Here is a 24,503-nt window from a genome sequence, read left to right as displayed (position 1 = left end):
CATCTAATGTTTATCTAACCTCCAATAAAGACTTCAGAACAATGTATTCCAAAACAGGGCCACACATTATTCCTGCCATCTCTTTCCTACATGCTGTTGAAAATTCCCCAGCAAGCATTTATCTTTGATTTTCTGGGATAACTATGCACACCTCAGGCAACTGAGCAGGTTTCCTCACTGGTCTGCACCAGTCAGAAACCACCTTGAACAAACGTCAATCAGAAGTCAGGATGCCTGGCTATAAAATCCTTGTTCCGTTGCCCATGGTCTGTTTAGCAATTACTTTGTTTTTGAAGATGCCAGCTACAGATGCTACGAAAACATCTATTCTCAAGACCATGGTCACTAAACCCTAAACCCCAATATTGTGAAGAAATCCTCCAAACAATAAAGCACAGTGAATTCCAAAGCATGATGTTCAACATCCAAGTTTCCAGTCAATCTGAAATGTCACAAGTGGGAGGACACAGGAATAGAAAGGCTAAACTAGGCATTCTGATCTCAAAATCTGACATCAGATTTATCAGCATTTATATATTTTCCCATGCATTTAACGACATAGTAATTTCTCTAAATAGTCTGACTTAGATAAAAGAATCTGACATTATTCAATGTTTGCCAGAGTGATACAAAAATATATTATGACTCTTGGTTTTTCAGTTAAGCTCAATGTATCCAGTAGGATAACCTATTTTTTAAATGTAATACAATTTATCTATGTTGATATTTCAAATATATGGCAAACCTATATGAATACATTTAAATAAATGGCCTTGTTATCTTCAAATTGTTGTAGAGATTAGTTAGGACATTATGTGAAAAAAATAAAATCACACTATGCTATATAAATTACATTGCATTATAATCTGAATGGCCTATGATAGTAGCCATTATAGAACTGAAACTGAGCTCCAGTACAATGAATTAAATATGTAGTAATACAGTAATAGTAAGTAGAAGAAGCAAGAATTGTTTTTAGCATGTTACACTTGCCTAAAGAACTATTGAATGCAGTGGTACAGTTGAGTCGTCATGTATAGGATTACAGTAATAATGAGGATGTTGTACTATGTTCATAAAGGTATCTGGTATACAAGTTTGAGGGACTTCTCCGTGATTGGAATGTGCACTTTTCTATATGCATTACATTGTCATTGTTTCTTTGTAAGCCTTTGGGATTTAATCAGATTTATTCCTTGTGTTTCTTCTTTTCCCACTCTCAATACACTCCTGTCTTCCATACTGCTTTTTCTAAATAACTGCTACCTTGCTTTAAACTAAAAATGATGTACCTGGGTACTACCATCAATCTTCTTGGGAAATCAGACTAAACACCAGTGCCTTTCTGTTGAGCAGTCTACCATCTTTATGCTTTCTCAGACTTCAAGCAGTCTAAGTTTCTAATGGAGCAAAAGGTGATTTTTTTCCTGCCTTTCTGCATGTGTGGTCATATCATTGACAGGATGTTAGAAAGTGCATTCAGAACCACAACATATCAGTCATAATTCATCTCCCTAATGGAACATTAAACAACAATTGCAATATTTTTAGAGATTCTTTTTCTTTGCATTTCCAAGTGAACAATATATGTAACTGTATGCATGTATTCTTTATCACTGTATATAAATACAATATCCCTGTGGTGTTTATTCTTTTTTAGTAATTTAAATAGTATCCACAATTGCTAAGCATAGATGTGATGGGAATTCCTGAATGCCATTGTTCATTTGTAATCATGAAGCATGATAGCCATTATATGAACATGTCTGTCTAAATCTATGGATTCAAAGAATTCTGACTTTGAAAATGATTCAAAATGTTTTGGCTCTTCCATGAGGATAGCATCTCTCATTTATTAAAGGATCCAGTTTTTTCAATGTCCAGGTGTTTCGGTGATGGGAGAAGATGCTAAGAAACCTTATTAGAATTAATGTGAATCTTATGGCAGGAATACTTTTTTCAGGTTAGTGTAAAAACCATAGAAAAACTGGGATTCATTCAATGGATGGCAGAGAGGTGCTTGCTAAAGTTCACCCGAAGTTCCAAATATTGATGCTGAATCATTTTCAAAGTACGCCCAGAACTATTGTTTCTTTCACTCTAATTTCCCTTTGCTTACCAGCATGTCATCTTTCCTAATTTGATGAAATTAGTTTATTTTTTCTAAACAATAAGCTAAACTTTGATCTAATCTTGTAAAGTAGGATCAGGAATCTCTATACTTTATGTTTGGCCTGTATTTCATATAGATAATTATTCTTTCACTTTTCACTTTCCATTTTGATAGTATAAGTCTGATCTTTTTTTCTAAGTTCATTACAGTTTTTATGTTGTTCAACTTCTGAGTGGTAAGCAAGAACATTTTTTCTTAACATCTAAATTTGAAAGAGGAAAATTGTCCCTTTTTTTCTTTTTCTTTCTTTTCTTTTTTTACTGTTTTGTTTCCATGGCTTAATAAAGCGTGTATGACAAACTGCATTGGGCTATTAAATCAGTGAAACTGCAAAAGCTTTGGAGGAATCTTTTTCTTTTGGTAAATTATTAGCCAAATCCTATTTCCTATGATATTTCTGGACAATTACATAAAGCTAATTAGAATTTCTTCTAATTTGCATCTTTTTCTGACAATTATGCATTTATCTCATTTATCCTGCTATATATAATTATTCTGGTTTTACAAGATGGGTATTAATGTATCTTCATTTCTACTTAACATTTTCTTCAAACATTAGTCTTTTGCTATAAGTGAAATATGATTCCTTTAATTCAAATTTTCTTTTTGATTAAAATAGAAGTAAAAAGCAAGCATTAAATCTGAAAATAAAAGTCAGATTTGGACTTGGGCCAGGATATAAATCTATAACTGCTTTTCTGCATGTGGCCTATGGGTGTCTTCATTCTATCTTTTGCATGATCGTGTAAGGTATTATCCTTCCATTTAAAAGTATCACAGGTTTTTCCAGAACCAACGCACAGGATCACAATTTTTAGTCAGACCTAATTTCAGCAGGAATGGTGATGGTTAATGCTGAATCACTATATATTTGAACGCAGATCAGTTACTAACTTCTGAAGTTCATGGATAACAAACCTAAAACTAGAAAATAAGTATAAAAACGATTTATTAAAGAATATAAAACCATTGAATTGTAACTATGATAAAAGAGTTATTTCTTGATGTTTTTTCCTCAACCTGTCAGGTTTTCATTAGCAGGATTTGAAGATTTTTGCATATATAAGCTATCCTAACATTATTTACATGTTCCTCTTAAGATGTTCATATTGGACCTATTGTATAGTTTCAGTGTTTTTCCTCATCCTTGCAGAGGAGTTTGAAACATAAATCAACTCTAAATGCTTTGATGAACAACGATGACCCTCTCCTTGAAGGACCCCTTTCTGCTTCCGAGACATAATTAGATCACTGATAGGTAACAGCATTGACCGTGGTATCATTAGGTAATTTCTATTAGTGTGCTGTGATATTTTCAAAGAGAAAGCCATTTCCTCCAGAGTTTTTGCTATATTTTCACAATTTAAGTCTGATTCTTCTATTCTGAGTATTATAGTCTGTTTTTTATTAGTTCTCCATACAGGTAAGTTTTTAATAATAGAATGTTGTGTGTGGGAGCATGTCTGTGCAAGTATTCTGAAAAAAATAGAATTTAAAAGCAAGCCAATTTATTTTTTCAGTGATTTTAGTAAGGTTGCACGAACACTTGCAAGTTAATCAAATATGGTATTCAAACGACTGTGTGTAAGATGAGTCAAAGAACTTTGTCCCATATATTTTTTGTAAAACTTCCATATATATTGAACGCTGCCATTCTATAACATGATGAAACAAATCTCAAAAGTACCAATGTTTATCTTAAATCTCCAAACGTGTATATAAGCAAAAACTACACACTTCAAAGCACTTGGATTGTCATTACAGGTGCACACAGGAGTATGCAATTCCGAATAAAACAATTTCTCTAAGAAATATTTTCACACATTATAAACAAGGAACAAGAAGCAGAAATACAATTTCACATATGTTGTATTGCATAGATTATATTGTGCAAAGAAGCCCTTGGAAAGATAAACATACCCAAGGCTGTGTGAAACATTCAGAAGATGATTTCCCAAAGCAAATTAGCATGAATGAAGTACCGTATTTTCCGGCGTATAAGATGACTTTTTAACCCATGAAAATCTTCTCAAAAGTCGGGGGTCGTCTTATACGCCAGGGGTTAGGGTTAGGGGCAGTTTTATTGTCCGATGTTACAGGAAAAACCAGAGGCAACACCCCTCCACACATACACGCAGGCAACCTCGGCAGCTCATTGAGGAAGGGGGAGGGAATCACAAAATTGCTGTCCGCAGGGGGTCTCGTTCCAAAAACAAGCCCTGCTTCACCTACTCACCCCCCCACTGCACACGGCTCGCTCCATGACCCGGTGCTCCGACAAACAAGGGAGGAGGTCGCCAGTAATCAGCAAGCCCAACTATCAGCTGATCGTCGGTTCCTGGCTCTGCAAACCCGACGACCAGCTGCTTCACGGCGTTTGCACGTGCCTGCATTGCAGGGCTTTGCTGAGGACCCCGCAGGCACTCAGGAGGATAGCCCAGTCTGCCTTGCCATACAGGGAGCCTGGGCACTACAAAACATGCCAGCTGTTCCCTTGCCTGCCGACGGACCTGTGCTGGGACTGCATGCTATAGCCTGCGCGCTGGAGGCAAGGGCCGGCTGTTTTCCGTCGGGGTCAGATGGACCGGAGCCGGGGACTGCTGGAGGGCGGCCCTGGGACGTGTGGACGAGCCCGCTGGAGCCAGACAGGGATGGGGGGGGCAGTTGGTTGGAGAGGGATAGGCACACACTGGGTGCACGTTAGTGTTTTCACCCGGGTTGGGGTAGAGGGGGTTTGGAGAAGAGTCACCCAGGATACTAACAGCAGCAAGGTTTACAACGCTGAAGTTGTCGAGAGTCGGAAGCATGTGGAGGTTAAAGAAACACAGGCAGGCTCTGGATGCCGGAAGTGTACTTTGTACATTGCTAAGCACATTGATTTGTGCTTTAGATTGTAAGCCGCCCTGAGTCTTTGGAGAAGGGCGGGATATAAATGGGATTTTTTTAAAAAAAATGCGTACTACCGCTCGGATCATCTTGAAGACAGGGAGGGCTGGGCAGGCAGGGAGGGAGAGCTGACCCACCCAATCCAAGCAGACTTTGTAAGCAGTGGGGTAGTCTTATACAGCGAGTATAGCCCAAACCCTATAATTTAACAGGAAAAGTAGGGGGTCGTCTTATACGCCCAGTCGTCTTATACACCGGAAAATACGGTAGCTCTTCCTGATGCTTTAAAGCAGCCATATCTTCTTCGATGGCTTATAGCTTATAGCTTCTTTAACAGATGTCACTAACTGTCCCTATACAGATAATCCCACCTTTGGAATCACTACTAAGGCGAAGCAATTATGAATGTTCTTTGCCTTTAGACAGTCAGGAACAGCTACTAAAGCTTTTCCCAATTGCTTTGTGAATCACTCCTTCAGATATTTGTGCAACCTTAAATCTTTCCCTGCAAATTAGGGATGGAGATAACTTGAAGTGCTTTGAGAGTTGAATGCAATGAAATTTCATTTTAATGTGTGCCAATTAGTGTACATTCAAAGTGACAATAAAGTTATTATTCTATTCTAGTAGCCCAAAACAGTTTCTAAAATGACCTGACCTTATTCTTTTTCATTCAAAAGTAGTCTAATCTGGTTTGATATCTGCATCTGGAAATTTAGATTTGGGGAAAAAAATAGAGCTTTCATTTCCCACAGCATGACAAAGAAATGTAGCATTTTTGTTTTTTAGCAGTTATAAAATATGTAGAAAAGCTAAATTATCAGAGAATAAGCATGCAATTTTTTATTTTTAAAAAGAATTTATATTTTGAGATAGAGTATACAGTAAAAATATTTGTAACATTAAATAGCCTATCTGATGATGAAAATCCATGCAAAATGTCAGATAAATTAGTTTGGGGGAAGATCATTCCACAGAATGAGTATACGTAAGATGTTCTTCCCTTAATTCAATAGAATTGGTTATCATTTGAGGGAGCACTTTTAGTTAAGTGATTAATTTGTTTTCTATAAAATAAATCTGTCACTGGCAATCCACTGTAGCTCATAAAGTATTATCACAGTTGCTCAGACAGGGGATGGGAACAATCAGATGGAAGAAATGTTAAAAGAGATGTTAAAGGAAGAGCCTTGGTGGAGCAGTGGGCTAATGCCTCCTTAAGTAACACCAGCTGCCTGCAATTAGTGCAGGTTCGCATCCCACCAGGCTCAAGGTTGACTCAGCCTTCCATCCTTCCGAGGTAGGTAAAATGAGGACCCAGATTGTTGGGGGCAATTAAGCTGACTTTGTAATAATGCCGCTTGGGGGTGTGTGTGAAAGCCCTAATAAGCAGGCATATACATAGAATGAAGGCTACTGCTAAGTTTGTAAGCCGCCCTGAGTCTTCGGAGAAGGGCGGGATATAAATGGAATTAAAATAAAATAAATAAAAATAAATAAAAACAAAGATTCTTTTTCAGATTGTAATTAGAGCAACTGCTAAGTCGATAAAAATCACTCTGATTTTAGCCACTGGATCCCGCTGCCCACCATGATGCTTTATACAAAGGATAACATTTGAGGGAGATACAGTTACTGTAGTTTCACTCCTTGAACCCTAAAATTGCAGGAAAACACAAATTAAGGCTTTGTGACAGGTCAGACTCCTGAATAAATGAGTTTCTGTTCTCAAACTTTCAGGACTGTGACCAAATCTGGTATCACTGTAATAGGTAGAATTTAGAGCACTGTTTGCCAAACATGCTTTGTTCCAAGTGTATGTATTCCAATATCCTGAATTTTCTAGCCATGGCTCAAAAATTGGGAGGTTGGAATTTGCCTTTGTAGTTTTGGCTATAAGAAGGACAAGTTAATTCTTACATAAAAATATCCACATAATTTTTCTCTGTTGAAATTGAGGAAAACTATCTGCAATTTCAGTCATTTCAATATGTCATGATTATGCAGGGTCATGTAAGATACTGTATAAAAAGTGGTTAATTGTGTAGCCATTTGGCCATATTGTCACTTTTAGATAGTAGTACCGTACTTAAATTTCAGTTGTGATTATTAAAAATGCATTCTTTTTGATTTTTTGGCAGAAAACATCAGGCCATGATCAGGACCCTATTTCAGAATTCACACCCCTTGCCTCTTTGAAGAGATCAAGATACCGAAGTAATGAATGCAAGAAGTCCTCAGCAAAAAGGTCTCGTTCTCATTCTAAAAAAATAATGTTCACACGCTGGCAAAACTATGATTATTCAATGCTCCCATCTATCTTTGGTTATTCCAACTATTCCAAGCGTTGCAATTCCAGCACACCGTACTATCACCAAAGTGCAGGTTTTGAAACATCTCTGTGACAGATCACCAACTCAAGCCTTTAAGAACTACAGCAGCTCCCACTCTAGCCCATCTTCAAAGGACCATTTAAGAACCCAACCAGAAAACGTGACTTTTGCTGCCACGTGTAAGAACCAGACAAGCTGAATCAAGAGCGCCTGCAACAAAACCAGGAGTATTGGTCTTTTTTATACTTTTGAACTGTTGAAACAATAGGTTACGTACACAGTCTGGTACTGTGGAAATAGTTCTAATGCTATTTTCATTCTTGTCAGTTAAAAACTGTGTGTGTTACCTCCATCATCCCTTTTTATTTGTTTGATGAGCCCTGCTTCGATTAGTGACTGCCTCTGGATATGAATTTTGAAAAATGGTCAGTCATAAATAATACTTTTGGATGTTCAGTCAGCAAGTATATTCACTGATGCTGCTTCTGACAGTCTGTCCTTTCTTTGCTTTTTCTGTGGGTGTTTCTGTGCAAATCAGCACTCAAAAACAGATTTTAATATCTTTGTATTGTCAGTATAGGACTATAGGTTATTTCAAAATATTCTCTCTTTTTTTGGCTAAAGACCAATGTTTTAAAGTATACAGTATGTAGTATAATCCTTAAGAAGTCAGTCTGGCTATCAAATGTGTGATGTGGCCAGTACAGCAATTAGACTAAAAGTAATTATTGAACCTTTAAATTCAGCCATAGGAGATTGTAGTAATAAACAAGCCAGTTAATAACTCTAAAGTAATATATTAGGAAGTGTTCTGCTAGTCTGTGGTCTTATTTTGATTAAGAAAAACAAATAATTGATTATTTAACAAGTTATTATTAAAGCAAGTATTTTCTTGTTTTACTTTTAATTTGAGCTTAAAAGTAGAAGGGGAATCAACACTAACAATTTTATGGTATTAACTGACTGTGTGTGTTAGCTAGCACCACCACATGGTGTTTTCCCATTATTCAAATAGGGAGTCAATCATACTTCGGGGGGGGGGAGCCTTTATACGCAGGCTTGTCATTTTCAACAGACAGCTTGTGAGAACCACCATTTGTGACTCTAGTTTGCTGTCTATTGATTTTAATAATAAACATATACCAGCTTGGTTTAATTTTAATTCCAGTATTTTATTCAGAGTATAAAAAAGGCTTAAAGATTACTGAAACTAACATTGCTGTTTGTGCAAATTCCCTGTTAGGTTCCTGAGCAGAGATAGGGACAACAGATATTTTAAAAGGCAATATGTGAAATATGCATTATACCAAAGACTCTGAAGAAAAAAGAATCTGGATTGTTCATAGGAGTCCAAGTCTGGTGGAGCAGGCAAGATGAGGCAAGTTAGGAAAACAAACACCATAATGCAAACATCACCCCTTATCTACCTACACATGACAATTTTGTGTTGTAATAAATAGATTTTGTGTTGTAATGTCACAACATAATATCTCATCATTTTTGCATCATCATGTGAGGAACAACCACCAATGAATGTTATCATTTTTATATTTTCTCACTCCGTACAGTTCCCCATATCATAGCATTTCGATAATTTTAAGATGCAAGCAATTTCCATTTCTGGTGTTGCTAACACACTTAAAACATACTTAATATTATATATTTATTTGACACCGTATACTTGAAGGTTGGGTAGAAAAGTCCCCCACATAAAACACTGGTTGTAAATGTACATATATAAATATTTCTTATTTAAAAGAAAATCAACTTGATGTGGGTATTGATTTTATACCTCTGCTAGTGATAAATCTCTGGGTATAATTAGCAAAATTATTTTTAATGTATTTTTTTAGAAATCTAAAAAATGCCTCTGCAATGAAATATTTTTCAATACTGAAGCTCTTTATATATCTGATTTATGCATACATTTGTTAATATATCAATTCTATTTTTAAGTATATGTTTTAGAGGAATTTTTTTATATATATGAGTTTTTGGAGCTCTAGAATTTAGCTTATAATGGAATTGAGATTGTAGGAACTCTGATGAATGTTAATATTATAGACATAGGTTTCATCCAAAGCTGCTGATTTTTATTTTATTTGCTTTTGCTTGTAAATATTGGCTTTGAATAGACAGTCTTACAAGGAATTGCTGCCACCATTATTTTGTATTGTTCCATAAAACTTTGTATCACTTGCTCCGTTATGTTTTCATTTCCATCCATTAGCCTTAAATGGGAAGACTCTTATGGGATTATTGAAAATGCTGCATTCCTGCCCTGCATGCTCAAGAAAGATCTCATGGCAACATTGTTGTATCTCAACTGTTTCCTTAAAAAAAATTACAGGCCGAAACATTTATTTATTTATTTGTTTTATATACCGCCCTTCTCCCGGAGGACTCAGGGCGGTGTACAGAGCAATAAAGTAAGAATACAATAAAACAATAGAGTGAGAAAATTTTAAAACCCAAACCCATCAGGCCAGGCCGGCTTGTTGGAATAGATAAGTTTTTAGATCACGCCGGAAGGAGCGAAGGTCGGGGGCCATCCGGATTTCAGCTGGTAAGCGGTTCCAAAGGATTGGCGCACCCACCGAGAATGCTCTCCCCCTGGGGGTCACCAGCCGACATTCTCTGGAAAAAAAATATTAAAACATCTTTTACCACTGAGTTCAAGGGGAATCTGCCAGTGTACTGTATATGTGTGAGAGAGTGTATGTGCGTGTCAAAAAAAGGGCAAATAGTACCTGAGACTGAACAATTGAGACTCTGCCCCCTTTTATCACCCACATAAAAAGAGGCAGGGCTTTAATCTGGCCGTGGCTGATACTTTCTTGACTTTGTGGCTTTTTTGACCATCCCCTTCTAGGAGCTGGTCTTAGACTAAATCAGTTTTTAAAATTAAACTCAATAGGCCTCCCATAATGATTGAATCTGGGATTCCATTCATTACATTAAGTTAGAAACAGTTTTGAATTTAATAGCTTCATTTAGTTTTTAAAAATATTTTAGGAAAATGACCAAAGGAAAAGATATATAAGTATTAACTTCAATTTCTCTTCACTGCCTTTCTGTAACAGGCATATGTGTAGAATTCAAGTGCAGAGACCTCAGTCAGAATAGAGCCAGAATGGACCTTTAAGGTCTTCTAGTCCAGCCCCTTGCTCAACCTTTATGCACAAAATCTCAATCTATGTACACTGGTACACCCAGTATTGAATTCTACAAAATAAATGAGATATGCAGTCATTACTTCTTACCTTGAAAATCTGAAAAACTAGACTGGTTATTGGTTCAATTCTATGCTTGCACCACATTTGGTAATGGAAACCTTTTTTGATCTGAGTGGGAGCAAAGGAAATTACAGAAATATTATTTATAGCTGTGGTTCATTTCTATTCACTGTGCATTATACCCCATAATTAGATATTACAAATGAATAGCAATAAATAATCAATAAAATTAATCAAAACTGATGGAAATCTGAGAAGAGAGAATACTTCATTTTGTATTATTTCCTCCCCAAGTCAGTGCTACCAATTTTTCTGGTTATTTATGTGTATTATTTTGTCCAACTACTTGACATAAAAACAAAGCCATTTAATCTCCTGCTTGCATCAACTTGTTTATTACACATTGTGATATCCATAAGATAATGTCAAAAAGCTTTGATGGAATATTGTCAAAAGTATTATAAAAGAATTGTGTGTATGATTGTACATTGTATAATTGCACACATCAGTTTCTATAGCTTTATCTTTGTCAAAACTATACAGAATTTTAAGTATATCTGAAATTCTGTGATGTGCTTACTGTTCTCAATAATCTTTCAACCTATATTGCAAAGTAGAATTGGCAGAAGATTCTCTTGGGAAAAGTGGAATATAGTTATTAGAACATTAATCATTAAAATATCTATAGTCATCAGCACTAAATACTGACATGTATTTGTAAATGGTACAGTGATAAGTTCACTTGCCTGATAATTCAGCCTTTAAAATCTGTTAATCTATAATACTTCATTAAAAGGTTCAAAGCAGTCTCAATTATTAAGATATGTATAAATATATATAAATATATACATGTGCATTGATGTAAAGTTTATTTTCTGTGCTGTTTTTAAACTTTCATTTCTGTAGATAACATGAATTCTTTATATCCATATTTTGGGACTTTCTGTAGATTCTATATAAAGCAGTAGATGTTTAAATCTGCTTGCAATAAAATAAAATTTACATATTTGTTTTGGTGTATTGTGTACCAGTCTCTGCGGGCACGATGCTCTTAATTTAGATAGGATTTTTAAATTGTAATAGTAATTTAATTATATCATGCTGAATACTTTTTATACATAATCAGATTTTACTACTGTCTTTTTTTACTATTAGTGCAGAAAAAAATAGAGGTACTTTCAGAAGGCAAAAACACCTGATCAAGCATGATTTTTACAGTGACTAGTTAAGGAACATGCTTGTTTTGCTAGTTTTGCTTTTTAAAATTAGCAATAACTAAATTACAGTGTCTTGATTTGCACAGGAGGCAAGAAAGCTCCACTTAAAAAAAAGCCTTCATACCTATGTTTGGAACGTGGCTCAAGATCCAAAAACGAACAAACTCACTTGGAATTCCAGCAACAAAGTTTTATTCAAAATAAAGCGTTTGCGAAGGCTTGGTGGACTGAAACACACACAGGAGTTCAGCCACACCTTACAGAGCTGTTTGACACATCTTTATATCCTACCCCGATGCAGATTCCCCCTTCCCCTATCGCACTCAATGCCCCTTCCCTAATCATCCGATAAACTATCCGGACTGCATAAAACCACTGTCCCTCCCATGTTCCAGGAAGCCCCTTTGTCCATATCCTATCTTTCACCATCTAATTTTCTGTTAGCAGAGTTCATCTCCTATAGTTATTTCGATATTTCCTCTTACAATTTGTAACTTCTGCTTTTCACATTTGTACCTGTCAATAGTTAGATAAGATATATATTATTTCTGATCTTCAGTTGGCTTCTGCTTCAACCTTCAGACATTAGAAATTTCTGAATACTACTTTATTCCTTTCACCTACAAAAGATGAAAAATAAAAATTGAATATGGGAATTGAAATTGCCAACTTATTTTTTTGAAGCAATTATTTTTGGCCATTCATAAAACTGCTACGGTTAGGGGCATAACTATTACAGGTAGTCCTCGACTTATGACCACAGTTGAGCCCAAAAGTTCTGTTGTTAAGAGACTTCTGTTAAATGAATTTTGCCCCATTTATGACCTTTTTTGTCTCAGTTGTTAAGTGAATCACTGTAATTGATAAGTTAGTAGCCCAGTTGTTAAGTGAATCTGGCTTGCCCCATTGACTTTGCTTGTCAGGAGGTTACAAAAGGAGATCACATAACGTTGGAACACAGAGACAGTCATAAATATGAACCAGTTGCCAAGCATGTGACCATGGAGATGCTGCAAAGGAAATACCTTTGAGAAACAGTCATAAGTCACTTTTTCACTGCTTTAACTTTGAATGGTCACTAAATGAACTGTTATAAGTTGAGGACTACCTGTATTAGATAACAAAATGCTACCTGTTGTCCCATCATCTTGGTGGCCATGTGATCAAAATTTGGGTGTTTGGCAAATGGTATTTATTTATGATAGTTGCACTGTCCCAGGATCATGTGATCACCATTTGTAATCTTCCCAGCCACCTCTCGAGAAGCAACTGCATGTTTCACTTAACAACTGCAGTGATTCATTTTACTGTGGTAAAAAGTCACAAAATGGGGCAAAACTCACTTATCAACTGCCTTGCTTAGCAGCAGAAAATTTGGGCTCCATTGTTGTTGTAAATCAAGGACTACCTGAATAGGGCTATTTTGCCACCTTTCTGCTTATATTAACTGCATAGATAAATCCAGAGATTTATAAATTCTATATATTTTACCAATGCAAAGGTGAGGCAGGGAGCAGGGCAGGCCTCAATAGATATCTCTAATCACAGATTAACAGCTCAGCATGTTGCTCACACACAAGCTTAATGTGATTCCAATTTATTGAACTAAATCGTCCCATGGAAGATGCTCCACTGTATAATATCTAATATGCAGTGGAGAGTGTGCTATACTCAAATACGTTATGAAAGATACCAAGCAATCCAACTTCCCCTGTTTCAGAATGCAGCTTATACCCTTCCAAAGTATTGGCTATACTGGTAAAGGCTGCCAAAGTTACAATCTAAAACGTCCAGCTAGCCCTTGGGGGCTTACATCTAAACTACATAGAGCCTTGGTCTGATTCAGTCATGCTGTAGTGTAGATGGTAAAGTAACTGTCAAAGCACCTGGCTAGCATTGTCTGGGTTTGAAATCCATGCAATTTGCATGCCCAATAAGCAGATGGGAGTCTACCAGATGGTAGTCTAGACTTGGCACTCTAAAAAAACATCCCGGAAGAAGACAGCAGCTAGCTGTGTCAATATTTCTACCCATAAAACTTCATGGACATTTCCATGAAGTCAACAGCGGTTAAGCAGAACGTTTCCTTGGCTGCACTTTTTATAAAAACAAACTTATATCAATAAAAATAGATCGCTGATAATTTTTCCTGTGCAATCTTAAAATGATATGGCCTACTATCCAAGGCGTGTCATTTAGCAATTAAGTCTTAGTAACCGTAACGTTCAAAGAGGCCTGTGGGGAATAGCACAGCAGCCTTACTTTCTCATCTGTATTTCAGTTCCGGTCCTCAATCTGGAACGTTGATGGCTCAGAAGAGCTTAAATTTTGTAGGGCAGATCTGGAGTAACTCCTCCTCACCCACCCCCGCCCTTAACAGCGATTTTCATCAAACAAAGGCCAGCCTGCAAATGGAGAAATCTGGCCACTTAGGCAACGTAAGGACGGGGTGGGGGTGGGGGATGCGCGAACATATAGCTGCGTCGGGTCCCACTCAACTCATTCAGTTCAGTCCAGGGCAGGCTTATACAACGCAATCCTCTTAGCCGCCATCCAGAAAAAGGACCAGCGGCTGAGAGCCAAGCCGTGAGAGAAACACTCGCAATAGAGAACCAGCCAAGCTACTGGTCCGAAAGGCAAATTTCATCGTCCGGCACACACACACACCCGGGCCTGGCAGCGACAACAGTGTTGAGCTACAGCATCCCGTCTTTCTCTCCTCCGCCTCTTCTTCAGCCCGGGCCGAGCAACGCCTGAGGGGAGTGGGCGGCGCTGAGCGCAGGCGGAGAGGCGCGCGTCGGGCTGCGAAACGCTGTTCCGCCCCCTCCCTTTCTCCCTCCCTCCCCACCTTACGAGGCTCCGGTTCCCCTGGAGGGGAGCAGCCGCGGACTAAAGGAACTGGCCGCAGGGAGCCGGGCAGGGGAGGCGACCGTTCCGGGAGTACCTTGTGGCTCCATTGTGGTCCTGAGAAGCAACGACGCCAACAACCCCCCCCCCCCCGCCGCCGCCGCTTTCTCCGGGGCGGGTGACTTAAGGAGTCAGCCCGACAGGTGCGCGTGATATGCGTGTGTGTGAATGTGTGCCTGTGTTTCTTTGGTTGGGCGGCTCCTCTATCGCTGCTGCGTGGCTGGGAAGTGCAACGCGCATTGCCAAGGGCTAAATTGAAATCCCGGTTTTCTCCCGCCCTTTAGCGGCTTCTTTCGCCGTCTTGATAGAAGGGAAGCGTTTAAGGAAGGGGGATGCGCGGCGTTGACCTTCTTGGCTCGAAACGGGATGCTGGGTTGCCTTGCAAATCCAGTCCGTATCGGGGTGAGAAAATATTCGCGGAGGCCGCCCTGCTCCAAGGCCAGGCGCATGTATGGGGTGGGAATCGTAAACATGGTGTGGACCGTTTTGATGCAGCTGAGTGGCTAATTCAGTTAAACTGAGCTCTAGATTTGGTCTTTGGGATGGGATGGGTGGGTGATGAAAGCTCTGAGGATTTGGGGGTGACAGTTCAGCTTAAGACTCATATCGTGAAGTACGAAAAGGTGACTGTAAACTGGAATGCAGTGCAGTAGTCCCCTGTTTATGAAAGTATGCTATTGTAGGAGGCTGGCTTTTCACCTGGGTTATATATTACATAGAATTCACATGTTTGGAACGGTTCATAAAAATTATGACTCCCCAAAACTCAAAAGAAGTGAGACTTCATTCCCAAGTATAGTTAATTATTGCCCTCTGATTGGTCCTGTTCCCAGGAATAGGAATATTAGTAGCCCAAAGACTCCTATGGTTAAATATTAAATTAGCATTTTAGGTCAGATGACAGTACAATACAGCTGTACCTCCCCACTGCAGACTTGATGCAAAAGTGAAGCAAGGTGTACTTGTTGATATTCTTTACTTAACACAATTGCTAAAATTCACTTGGCAGAATCCTCAAAGTTAGTTGTGTGTCCTTCCACATGATCCATAGAAATGAAGCTGGAACACCATGCTATCTTCAGATTAATCACTAGATGAATAAAGCACAGATTGGAGAGAGAGAGAGAGGGAGAGAGATCATTTGTGGTTTCAACATCACTTCAGTCCTCAAACATTTGAAATTGATTTTCCTTTGTTCATTGTTATAGACAACAGTGGGATGCACTCACAGTTGCCTTCACAAACAATAATTGGAAAGTTGCAGTGGAACAAGTGACTCCAACATTGCTTACAATAAGCCTATTATATCATTTAATCAAGGTATCAGATCAGATTAAAACTATTTTCATATTTATGTAGGCATAAGGAGTAGTATCTCAAGGTACAGAGAGAGTGACCTGCAATGGAGAAATTTTGTTCTGTGTGTTATGTTCTAGAGCTGTCTATTCAGTTAGCTTAACAATTAGCTTATGACAGACTCAAAGTTACTGCTTGTGCTCAAAGTTACAACTGCTGCATTTACACCTCGGGTTATCCTTTTTCAAATGCTATTTCTTTATGACTTATTGCAGCATGTCATGGTCATGTGACTATGATTTGCAACATTTTTTGCTGTTTTCCAGAATAAAACAGTAAAAAATGCCTGTTGGATATGCTGGATTTGCTTAACAATCATGTTAGATTAACAAACATAATGATCCATTTTAGAACAAATGCCAAAACTGTCATAAAATTGGGTCAGGACATGTGGTGACTCACAATGGCTGTGACAACCTATGGTCCAATTGTGGTCTTTAAGAGAAGACTACCTGTAGAAGAATTAATCTTCAAAAATTCAGTCCACCAATAGGGTTGGAAATTTATTTTCTTTATATTCTTAACTAGATTGTTCTGATAGATTACTACAGTCTTCTAGCTGAATTGCTGTTTGGTTTTGTGCTCAGCGTAGGATTTTCCAATAAAAATGATACCATGTCTTGAACATATATCTTTACATTCTTGACAATAAGTATTGGCAAAAATAACAAAAAAGTATATTGCTGTGGCTTGTCATTCAGATAAGTGCCAAATTGACCTAGGAATGAGATTTTCTGTCAATAAAATAAAGGGAAAAATATTAGAAACACTGTAATTTTTTAACAATGAGCTGTCTTTTGTTTATTACTATTTTAATTGGAATCAATCCAGTATGTTTAATGGAATTCATTGCCAGATAAATGTGGAAATGAGTCTGGAATCCCATGCCTACTTATTTAGAAAAAAAGTTCATTTAAATAATTGCATTAAATTCTTCCATTAAATACCTTTGTAATTTGACTTACTGGAGTGGGTCCCAAATGTTGAGTTTATAGAAAGTATCTCGTATGCTAAATTTCAAGTATGAAACAGTCTTACCTTATGCTTATAATAGGGACCAGAAAATTCATTGTTAAGATGCAGTTATTAAATAAGACAGTGGGTTCCCCATTGACTTTGCTTGTTGTAAACCAGCTGTGAAGGTTGCAAATAGTAATCATGTGACTGGGGGACACTGCTACTCTCATAAATGTGCAACAGTTGCCAAGTGCCTGCAGTGATGATGCAACAGTCATAAGTCAAGGACTGGTGTTAAGTTACATTTTTCAGTGCCATTGTAACTTTGAACAGTCACTAAACAAATGGTCTTGAATCAAGATCTCTATCTCTATATTTAGACACTCAATTTGATTATTCATAGAAATATTTTAAAGACAAATGGCAAAGGAATGAAATGATAGCACTTGACAATTCCATTCATTGTTCTTTTCCCCTCTGCTTGAAAAATATGTAAAGTCTTGATTTTCTTAATTAAGCTTTGCTTTCAGCTGTTCAACTATATAGGTGAATTGTTGCACTGAAAAATTTAAATTCTTCTGCAAGGGCTTTTTAAAAAGGTGAATGTTTATTTATTTATTTATTTTATTTAATACCATTTATATCCCGCCCTTCTTCGAAGACTCAGGGCGGCTTACAATCTAAGCACAAATCAATGTGCTTAGCAAGAGGAGCAGAGAAATGCCAGAGAATTGCCCTGTACTTTGTTGTATAGCGAAAGGATTCTTTCGACCTTGCACAAACATGTATTTGCAATACATTTAAAGAGAGAAAATGTTTTTTGTAATAATAGTATTTGCTTTATGGTACTTGTGATTCTACAGATTTGGAAACCCTTAAACTAGTTTATAATATACATGCACACAGATATAACAATGAAAAGTAGAATATTTATAATTAAAAACAATACTTTTAAGTTCTTAAGTCACCTAGAAAGAGCACCAGGAACCGGTTCTGTGGAGAGCAGTTTTCTGCGGACCGGAGGGGGCATGGTTTCATGTACTGCCTGCATCCCGTGGATGGGGCTTTGCTTGTTTGCTCAGCCCAGTTTCTGGCATGCCGCAATCTGGTGCCGGTTCATGGACTGGGGTTGGGAACTCCTGACCTAGAGCAAGACATTCAATAATTACTTGATTTGCTCAGTACAGACCGGAATATATTTATTTGGCAGATAACTGAATTCAGGAGGAGCCCTTGTTAGGTGCTATGTTTTTGAGCACAAGCGGAGTGCTATGAAAATATTGAGTAGTTTAAGGTCCCATTCAAAAAGAAAAATTTTCTTAATATAGTTCTGTTAAATGCAGAGGGCCAGCTTTTTAATGAATGCCAGCAAACATTTTCTTATCCTTGAAGTAAATAATAAACGTATTCAGAAATGCATAGGATAGGAAAACCTGTTAAAATTACAGTTTAGACAAAGAAAGTTACCCATTTTCTTATAAAGACTTGTTTTTATAAAAAATAAAACGAGAGACAGACAGGGAGACATTATATAAAAACCTTTCCCCTTATCTATCTCTTGTCACTTTGCCCTATAGTCCAAAAGCTCATTGGATGATGCAATTTCCAACAGTATTTTTATCTGTCAACCAGGTGAATAAAAATTAACAGTAGATCCAAGTGATTGGCCAAATGTTTTGAGGCAAATGCTTCTTTATGGACATATTACTGATAAAGACAGGATGTGGCATTTAGTTTGATAAAAAGAAAATGGATAAAATTAGAGTTAACACATTCAAATTGTCTTTCATCTTGGTCATAGTTCATCTCTGCCAAGAGTTTATGCGGTCTGCTTATGTCATTCTTAGCAGCACTTTGGGAGTGTTTTTATTATGGTTCTCCTGGGTTTGGGAGCAGTCTGGTTTAAGAATGCTGAGACTGTAATTTTCTCTTCTTTTTAAAATACCATTGTATTAGTTCCTTCTCTTCACATTAAAGATAAAGAAACAGAGAGAGAAATGCAAAAAATCTGTGAATCAAAGAAATTCTATATCTTTTAACAGGGGTCTTTCACTTAGAAAAGTACATAGGTAGGATTGGGAATTTGCAGCCCCATTATTCTGGAACAGAAGATCACAGCCTCAGTATGTAATGCTGGAAATTATAGGTCAGTAACTCCTATTAAAGGACAGGGTTCCCACCTTCTGGAGAATTCTCAAGATTATGGATATTTGTGTATCTCCTGCCAATTTATCAAGGGGATTTCATCTGGTGCTTCATAATTGACACAATATGCTAAGAATGGTTTCCAGAAAAGGAATTCTGCAGTTAACAAAGTATGTGTTTCACTACAGAATGAAAAATGTCCAGCTCTTGCTCTTGTGCCTGAAAATTATATTTGGTGAAGATATTATTTATTGTTTTATTTATTACAACTATTTGTATGCTTCCTTCTTATATGATTTAAAATAGACATAAATTAAAACATCTATGAAAACTGGTCTACTTTGGAACAGCATCAGTTGTTTGGTGGATGTCCTGTAGAAATGGTTTGTTTTTACCAGCCTCATCATAAAAGATGACCTCACCCCCAAAGTGAGGAACAACATGTCACTGAGAATGCACCCAAAGTACCCCCTACAGCATATGTCACATAGAGTAGCTCAAGAGATTCTATCACGCCTGAGAAAGGAGAAAGAATATCAGTAACTAGCCAATAGGGACATCCTGTTACAGGCTTGCAAATATTCTGGAAAAAAGCTTACACAATTTTCAGTGAGGTCCTGCCTTAAAAAAATATTAATAATGGAGGATTAGAGAGTTCCAATTTCAGTTATCCACATTGTGCATTCTGACCCCTACATTTTGGCAGCAAAACTCATTAGAGCATGTATGAATCTTCCTTCCATGATTGTTCTCTGGAATTCAGCTGGACAGATGCACCTTGAGATGTTTCTTAGGGTGCATACCACATAGTGCAACTACTACAAAATATAGGGGTTTTTTGCCTGTTCTTGATGAAACCATTAAAGTGGCCTCTGTTATAAAATGTAGAATCACATGCCTCAATGGGCTGTCATTGTGGACTAAAATAGCTTATTTTGCTTTGTTTTTTTAACTGCAGGAACTTGAGGTTAGACACATTTTCATGTCTAATTATTGGAGGCTTATCCTCTGTAAGGAAGCTGGAAATTGCAACTGTTTTTCAGCCGACAGCCAACCCAATGAAGAAAAAGATGATACAGAACACCGCATTGTGGTATCAGACATTCTGCAGCTTGTGCAAGATAAGCAGAAGGTACCTGCAACACAGCCAGGTATGATGCACTACTGATTGTTACATTTGGAAACATAATAGTTAAAGTGGCATTCTATTTTATTATAAAACTGACTAAGCTTTCAGGACAGTAAATCTTGCTGATCAGCATTATTTGTTTTCTTTTGGAATAAAGCTAAAATAATTCATGAAATCAACACTTAGCACATAATACATCCAAATATCAAAGACTTGATGGAGACTGTGAAAGAGTCTGGCTAATAGAGGAGCTGGCTGTGCTTGTTCATTTTTTACTCTTATTTATTGGTTACCTCATAACAAGAGCCCTTTATTTTGGAAAATAAGTGGTAGTATAATTCCTATCTTCATCAATTTGAGGAATTGTTAGACAATAATGGAGTAGATTTGTTTTTTTGTTGTTCGCTGCAGTGGGACACAAGCCAGGTGTTCAGAATAAAAGGAATTCATGTAAAAACTGTCAGTATAAAGGCTGTTTTGAATATTTCTCAGTCTTATGAGACCATCTCATTCACTGTCAATGAAAAGCTGGATGGTTAGCTATTGCAGGGATGGGCGGTTTGCAGGCCTGCACCCCAACATCTCAAAATCATGGCATTGAAATTTGGCAACAGAAAAACTGATTTGGGATTCTCATTCTCTCTCCCCCCCCCCCCTCTCTCTCTCTCTCTCTCTCTCTCTCTCTCTCTCTCTCTCTCTCTCTCTCTCTCTCTCTCTCTCTCTCTCTCTCTCTTTCTCTTTCTCTTGCAAAACTAGAAGTTTGAGTTGCCTCAATTCTACTTTCCTTTAAATAAGCCTTGAAAATTCAGCTTTTTCTCTAGGAACCAGGTTAGGGAATAATGTGCTGTTGTAGGAATGTTATTAATGTGTGGCTATATTAGTCCCTAGCTAATTGCAGTCTTTCTTGTTCTATTATACTGGAATAACATGTAGACTGACCAGAGTCCTTTTTATTTATGCACTTGTTTATGCATTTTCTGCACCTCATCATTGAAATCATCAATGAGAATATTGAAAACTGATTAATCCTGTGGTACTTCATTTGATATCTTTGTTCAGTTTAAGAACTTTTGATGGATGATGATCTCAGTTTTTGCCATACAGCCAAATTAATTAGCATGTCATGGGGTATTTACCAAGTGCTTTGCTGAAGTTAAGCACAGTCTATTTTATTTCCATAATCTCTCAAAGAAGCTAACCAATTTAAAAAAAGGTGATTGGTCTTTGCAAGATTGGTTCCTGATAAATATTCTGATAATTACTGTATTCTTTTCAGGATGCTTGTAAATCAATTTATGATCTAGTCTAAAATATGGGTAGCAATCACAGACTGGGTAGATGGTAGTTTTCTGGAATTTTTGTATTTCCTTTTTGATAGGAACAGAATAGGAACAGAATTTGCTTTCTCTTTTTGTTACGCTTAACATTCTTTGCTAACTTTAGCTCATTCTGACAATTTGCTTTTCTGACAACAGCTGTATAATTATGGACTACCTGTCTGAACTGTTCCTTTCTGACCTAATCCTCTTCCATTTCCTGCGCATGTCTTTGTTCTTGTTTTTACATCTTTGCTAAGTTATTGGAATATTTTGCAGTTGTGCTTTTAATATCTACTCCATTAGGAACTCCCAGCATTCTTAGTTCCTTTTCCTATCACCCTTTCCTGCTATAGAAATCTACTTACTGTTGCTTAACATAACCAGTTTATTCAAATCTACCTTTGAACTACTTTTGAAGATGCATATTTTGACTATGCTCAGTTTTATTTGCTCTTACAAATCAGGAACTCATTACATTATTCTTTTCACCCAATGTTTTGCTATTTCCACTTATTAAATTAAATTTTCTCTATTGTTTAGTGTTAAATCAAGGATAAACATTTTGTTGTTGTCTCCAGCAGGACAATTCAGTAAGTTTCTGGAAAGACAATGTTTGGTTGAGCTAGTTATGTTTTTTGAAATCTCCATTGATTATGATGACAGAAAAAAAACTCTTCCTTCTGTGGCCCTCCAGAACATCATGAATGTAGCTTCTTATTCCCACTGACTGGCCAGTCACGTTAGGAATTTGATCATGGATAATAGATATTGGGCAAAAACAAAACCCAGAGACTTTCATCATTAGTCCTTTCCTAATGATATACAGGTAGTCCTCAACTTACAACAGTTCATTTAGTGACCGTTCAAAGTTACAGTGGCTCTTAGAAAAGTGACTTATGACGATTTTCACACTTACAACCATTGCAGTATCCCTGTGGCCACAGGGACAAAATTCAGATGCTTGGCAATTGGTTCATATTTATGATGGTTGCAGTGTCCCAGGGTCATGTGATCACCTTTTGTGACCTTTTGACAAGCAAAGTCAATGGGGAAGCCAGATTCACTTAACAACCAGGTTGTAAGTTAACAACTGCATTGATTCACTTAACAACTGTGGCAAGAAAAGTTGTAAAATGGGCAAAATTCATTTAAATGTATTGCTTAGCGGTAGAAAGCTTGGGCTCAATTGTGATCGTAAGTCGAGGATTACCTGTAATTTATGTGAGCCAGAAACGGAAACTATCAAATATATAAGGGTATCCTAAACTCTTGATAACTTGATGAAGTACAATTAATTGTTTCTTCTAATTGTGTCTAATTTCTTTTTAGCATACGTGTTTGCTCTTGAGATTATCTGATATTAATTTTTGCAGCTGATCAAACTTGTCGTGTTGTTTCTGGAAAAAACAGCAACAGGTATTTTACATAAAATAATATGTTGGTCCCTAGTCCTATAGGTCTGAATCTTTCTTATTTTAAGCAGAACTAGTAATTTCAATAGAATTTTATTAGACTTTTTAAGTACCAAAATCTACACTAACAAAAATAGCATCTTGGTTAAGCAGTCTGGTGATGGATTGTGGTGGCTCCGTGGTTAAAGACTTTCCAGGTGACAGCCTGGGTTTGAGACCCAAGGGCTGCACTACAGGGTGAGCTTCCATTACTTGCCCCAGCTCCTGCCCAACTAGCAGTTTGAAAGCATGCAAATGTGAGTAGATAAAGAGGTACCACTTCAGTGGAAGGTAACAGCACTCCATGCATTTTGGCGTATAGTCATGCTGGCCACATGACCACTGAAATGTCTTTGGAGTATGCTGGCTCTCTTGGCTAAGAAATGGAAATGAGCATTGCCCCATAGAGACAGACATGTTGGGACAGGGCAAACCTTTACCTTTACGTATGTAGTCTTGTTCAAGAATGCATTACTAAAGCATGACTTACAACCATTTTTTTAGTGACCGTTGAAGTTATAACGGCACTGAAAAAAGTGACATTTTCCATATTTATGACATTGCAGCCTCCCCATTGTCACGTGATCAAAACCCAGACACTTGGCAACGGCGATGTATTTATGACCACTGCGCTGTCCTGGGGTCATGAGCTTCACCATTTGTAACCTTCCCAACCAGCTTCTAACAAACAAAATCAATGAGGGAAGCCAGATTGGTTAAGCCACATAATGCACTTAACAACTGTAGTGATTTGCTTAAGCACTGTGGCAAAAAAAGTTGTAAAATGTGGCAAAACTCACTTGACAACTGCCTTGCTTCACAACCGAAATTTGGGCTCAGTTGTGGTTGTAGATTGATGACTACTTTTATTCATAAATTGAGGAAGCTAAAATAACCTAAGCTATCATTTTCAGGGACAAAGTAAAATAACTAATTCTAAAACAAACTTGCTAGCTATAATTAAATTAAACATCCTTTCCACATTCAAGAATGCCTGGTGGTTAAAGTGAATATACAGTAAATTGACACCAGCCACTTGAAAGATAACTTTAAAAAAAACCATGACATTCTGGATATAAAATTCATCAATCAACTTACATAATTAAAAATTTGCCTGGAGTTACAGGATAATTGGACATAATAATTGCACTAGGCCAGCAGACTCTATCCCCACATACAAAAACAAATGAAGCAACTCTGATCATGAATGAGCTAACACATTATACTAAGCCCTAGTTTTAGGGAGGTGGGTTAAGTTCATGACATGTTTTCTTTGTGTGCCATAATTTCTGCCTTAGTGCTATGTTTGAAGCAAGCCAACCTTTCATGTGCAACAAAGCATAGTTTATATACATTATGATACAGAATGCTACCGGTATATGAACTCAGCCATT

At 37.3% G+C, this 24,503-nt stretch overlaps 1 protein-coding gene across 7 annotated transcripts in view; it reads left to right on the top strand.

Annotated features, from left to right (window-relative positions):
- ATP11A (ATPase phospholipid transporting 11A) overlaps window positions 1-9,933 on the top strand; it is a 129,683-nt gene extending 119,750 nt beyond the window's left edge. For 3 of the 7 annotated variants that reach the window (XM_081326603.1, XM_081326598.1, XM_081326597.1), the window contains exon 29: window positions 7,201-9,933. In XM_081326603.1, coding sequence (XP_081182729.1) covers window positions 7,201-7,464 — 264 coding nt within the window. In that variant the 3' untranslated portion in view covers window positions 7,465-9,933. Of the gene's footprint in view, window positions 1-1,326; window positions 1,416-3,326; window positions 3,460-7,200 lie in introns of all 7 variants that reach the window. The other 4 variants (XM_081326602.1, XM_081326601.1, XM_081326599.1 and 1 more) reach the window with 3 other exon arrangements.
- Window positions 9,934-24,503: the final 14,570 nt, after the last annotated feature.

This window comes from Vipera berus (genome assembly GCF_964194415.1).
Source record: "Vipera berus genome assembly, chromosome: 4".
Lineage (NCBI taxonomy): Eukaryota > Metazoa > Chordata > Lepidosauria > Squamata > Viperidae > Vipera > Vipera berus.
This window is presented reverse-complemented; position numbering and strand designations above follow the sequence as displayed.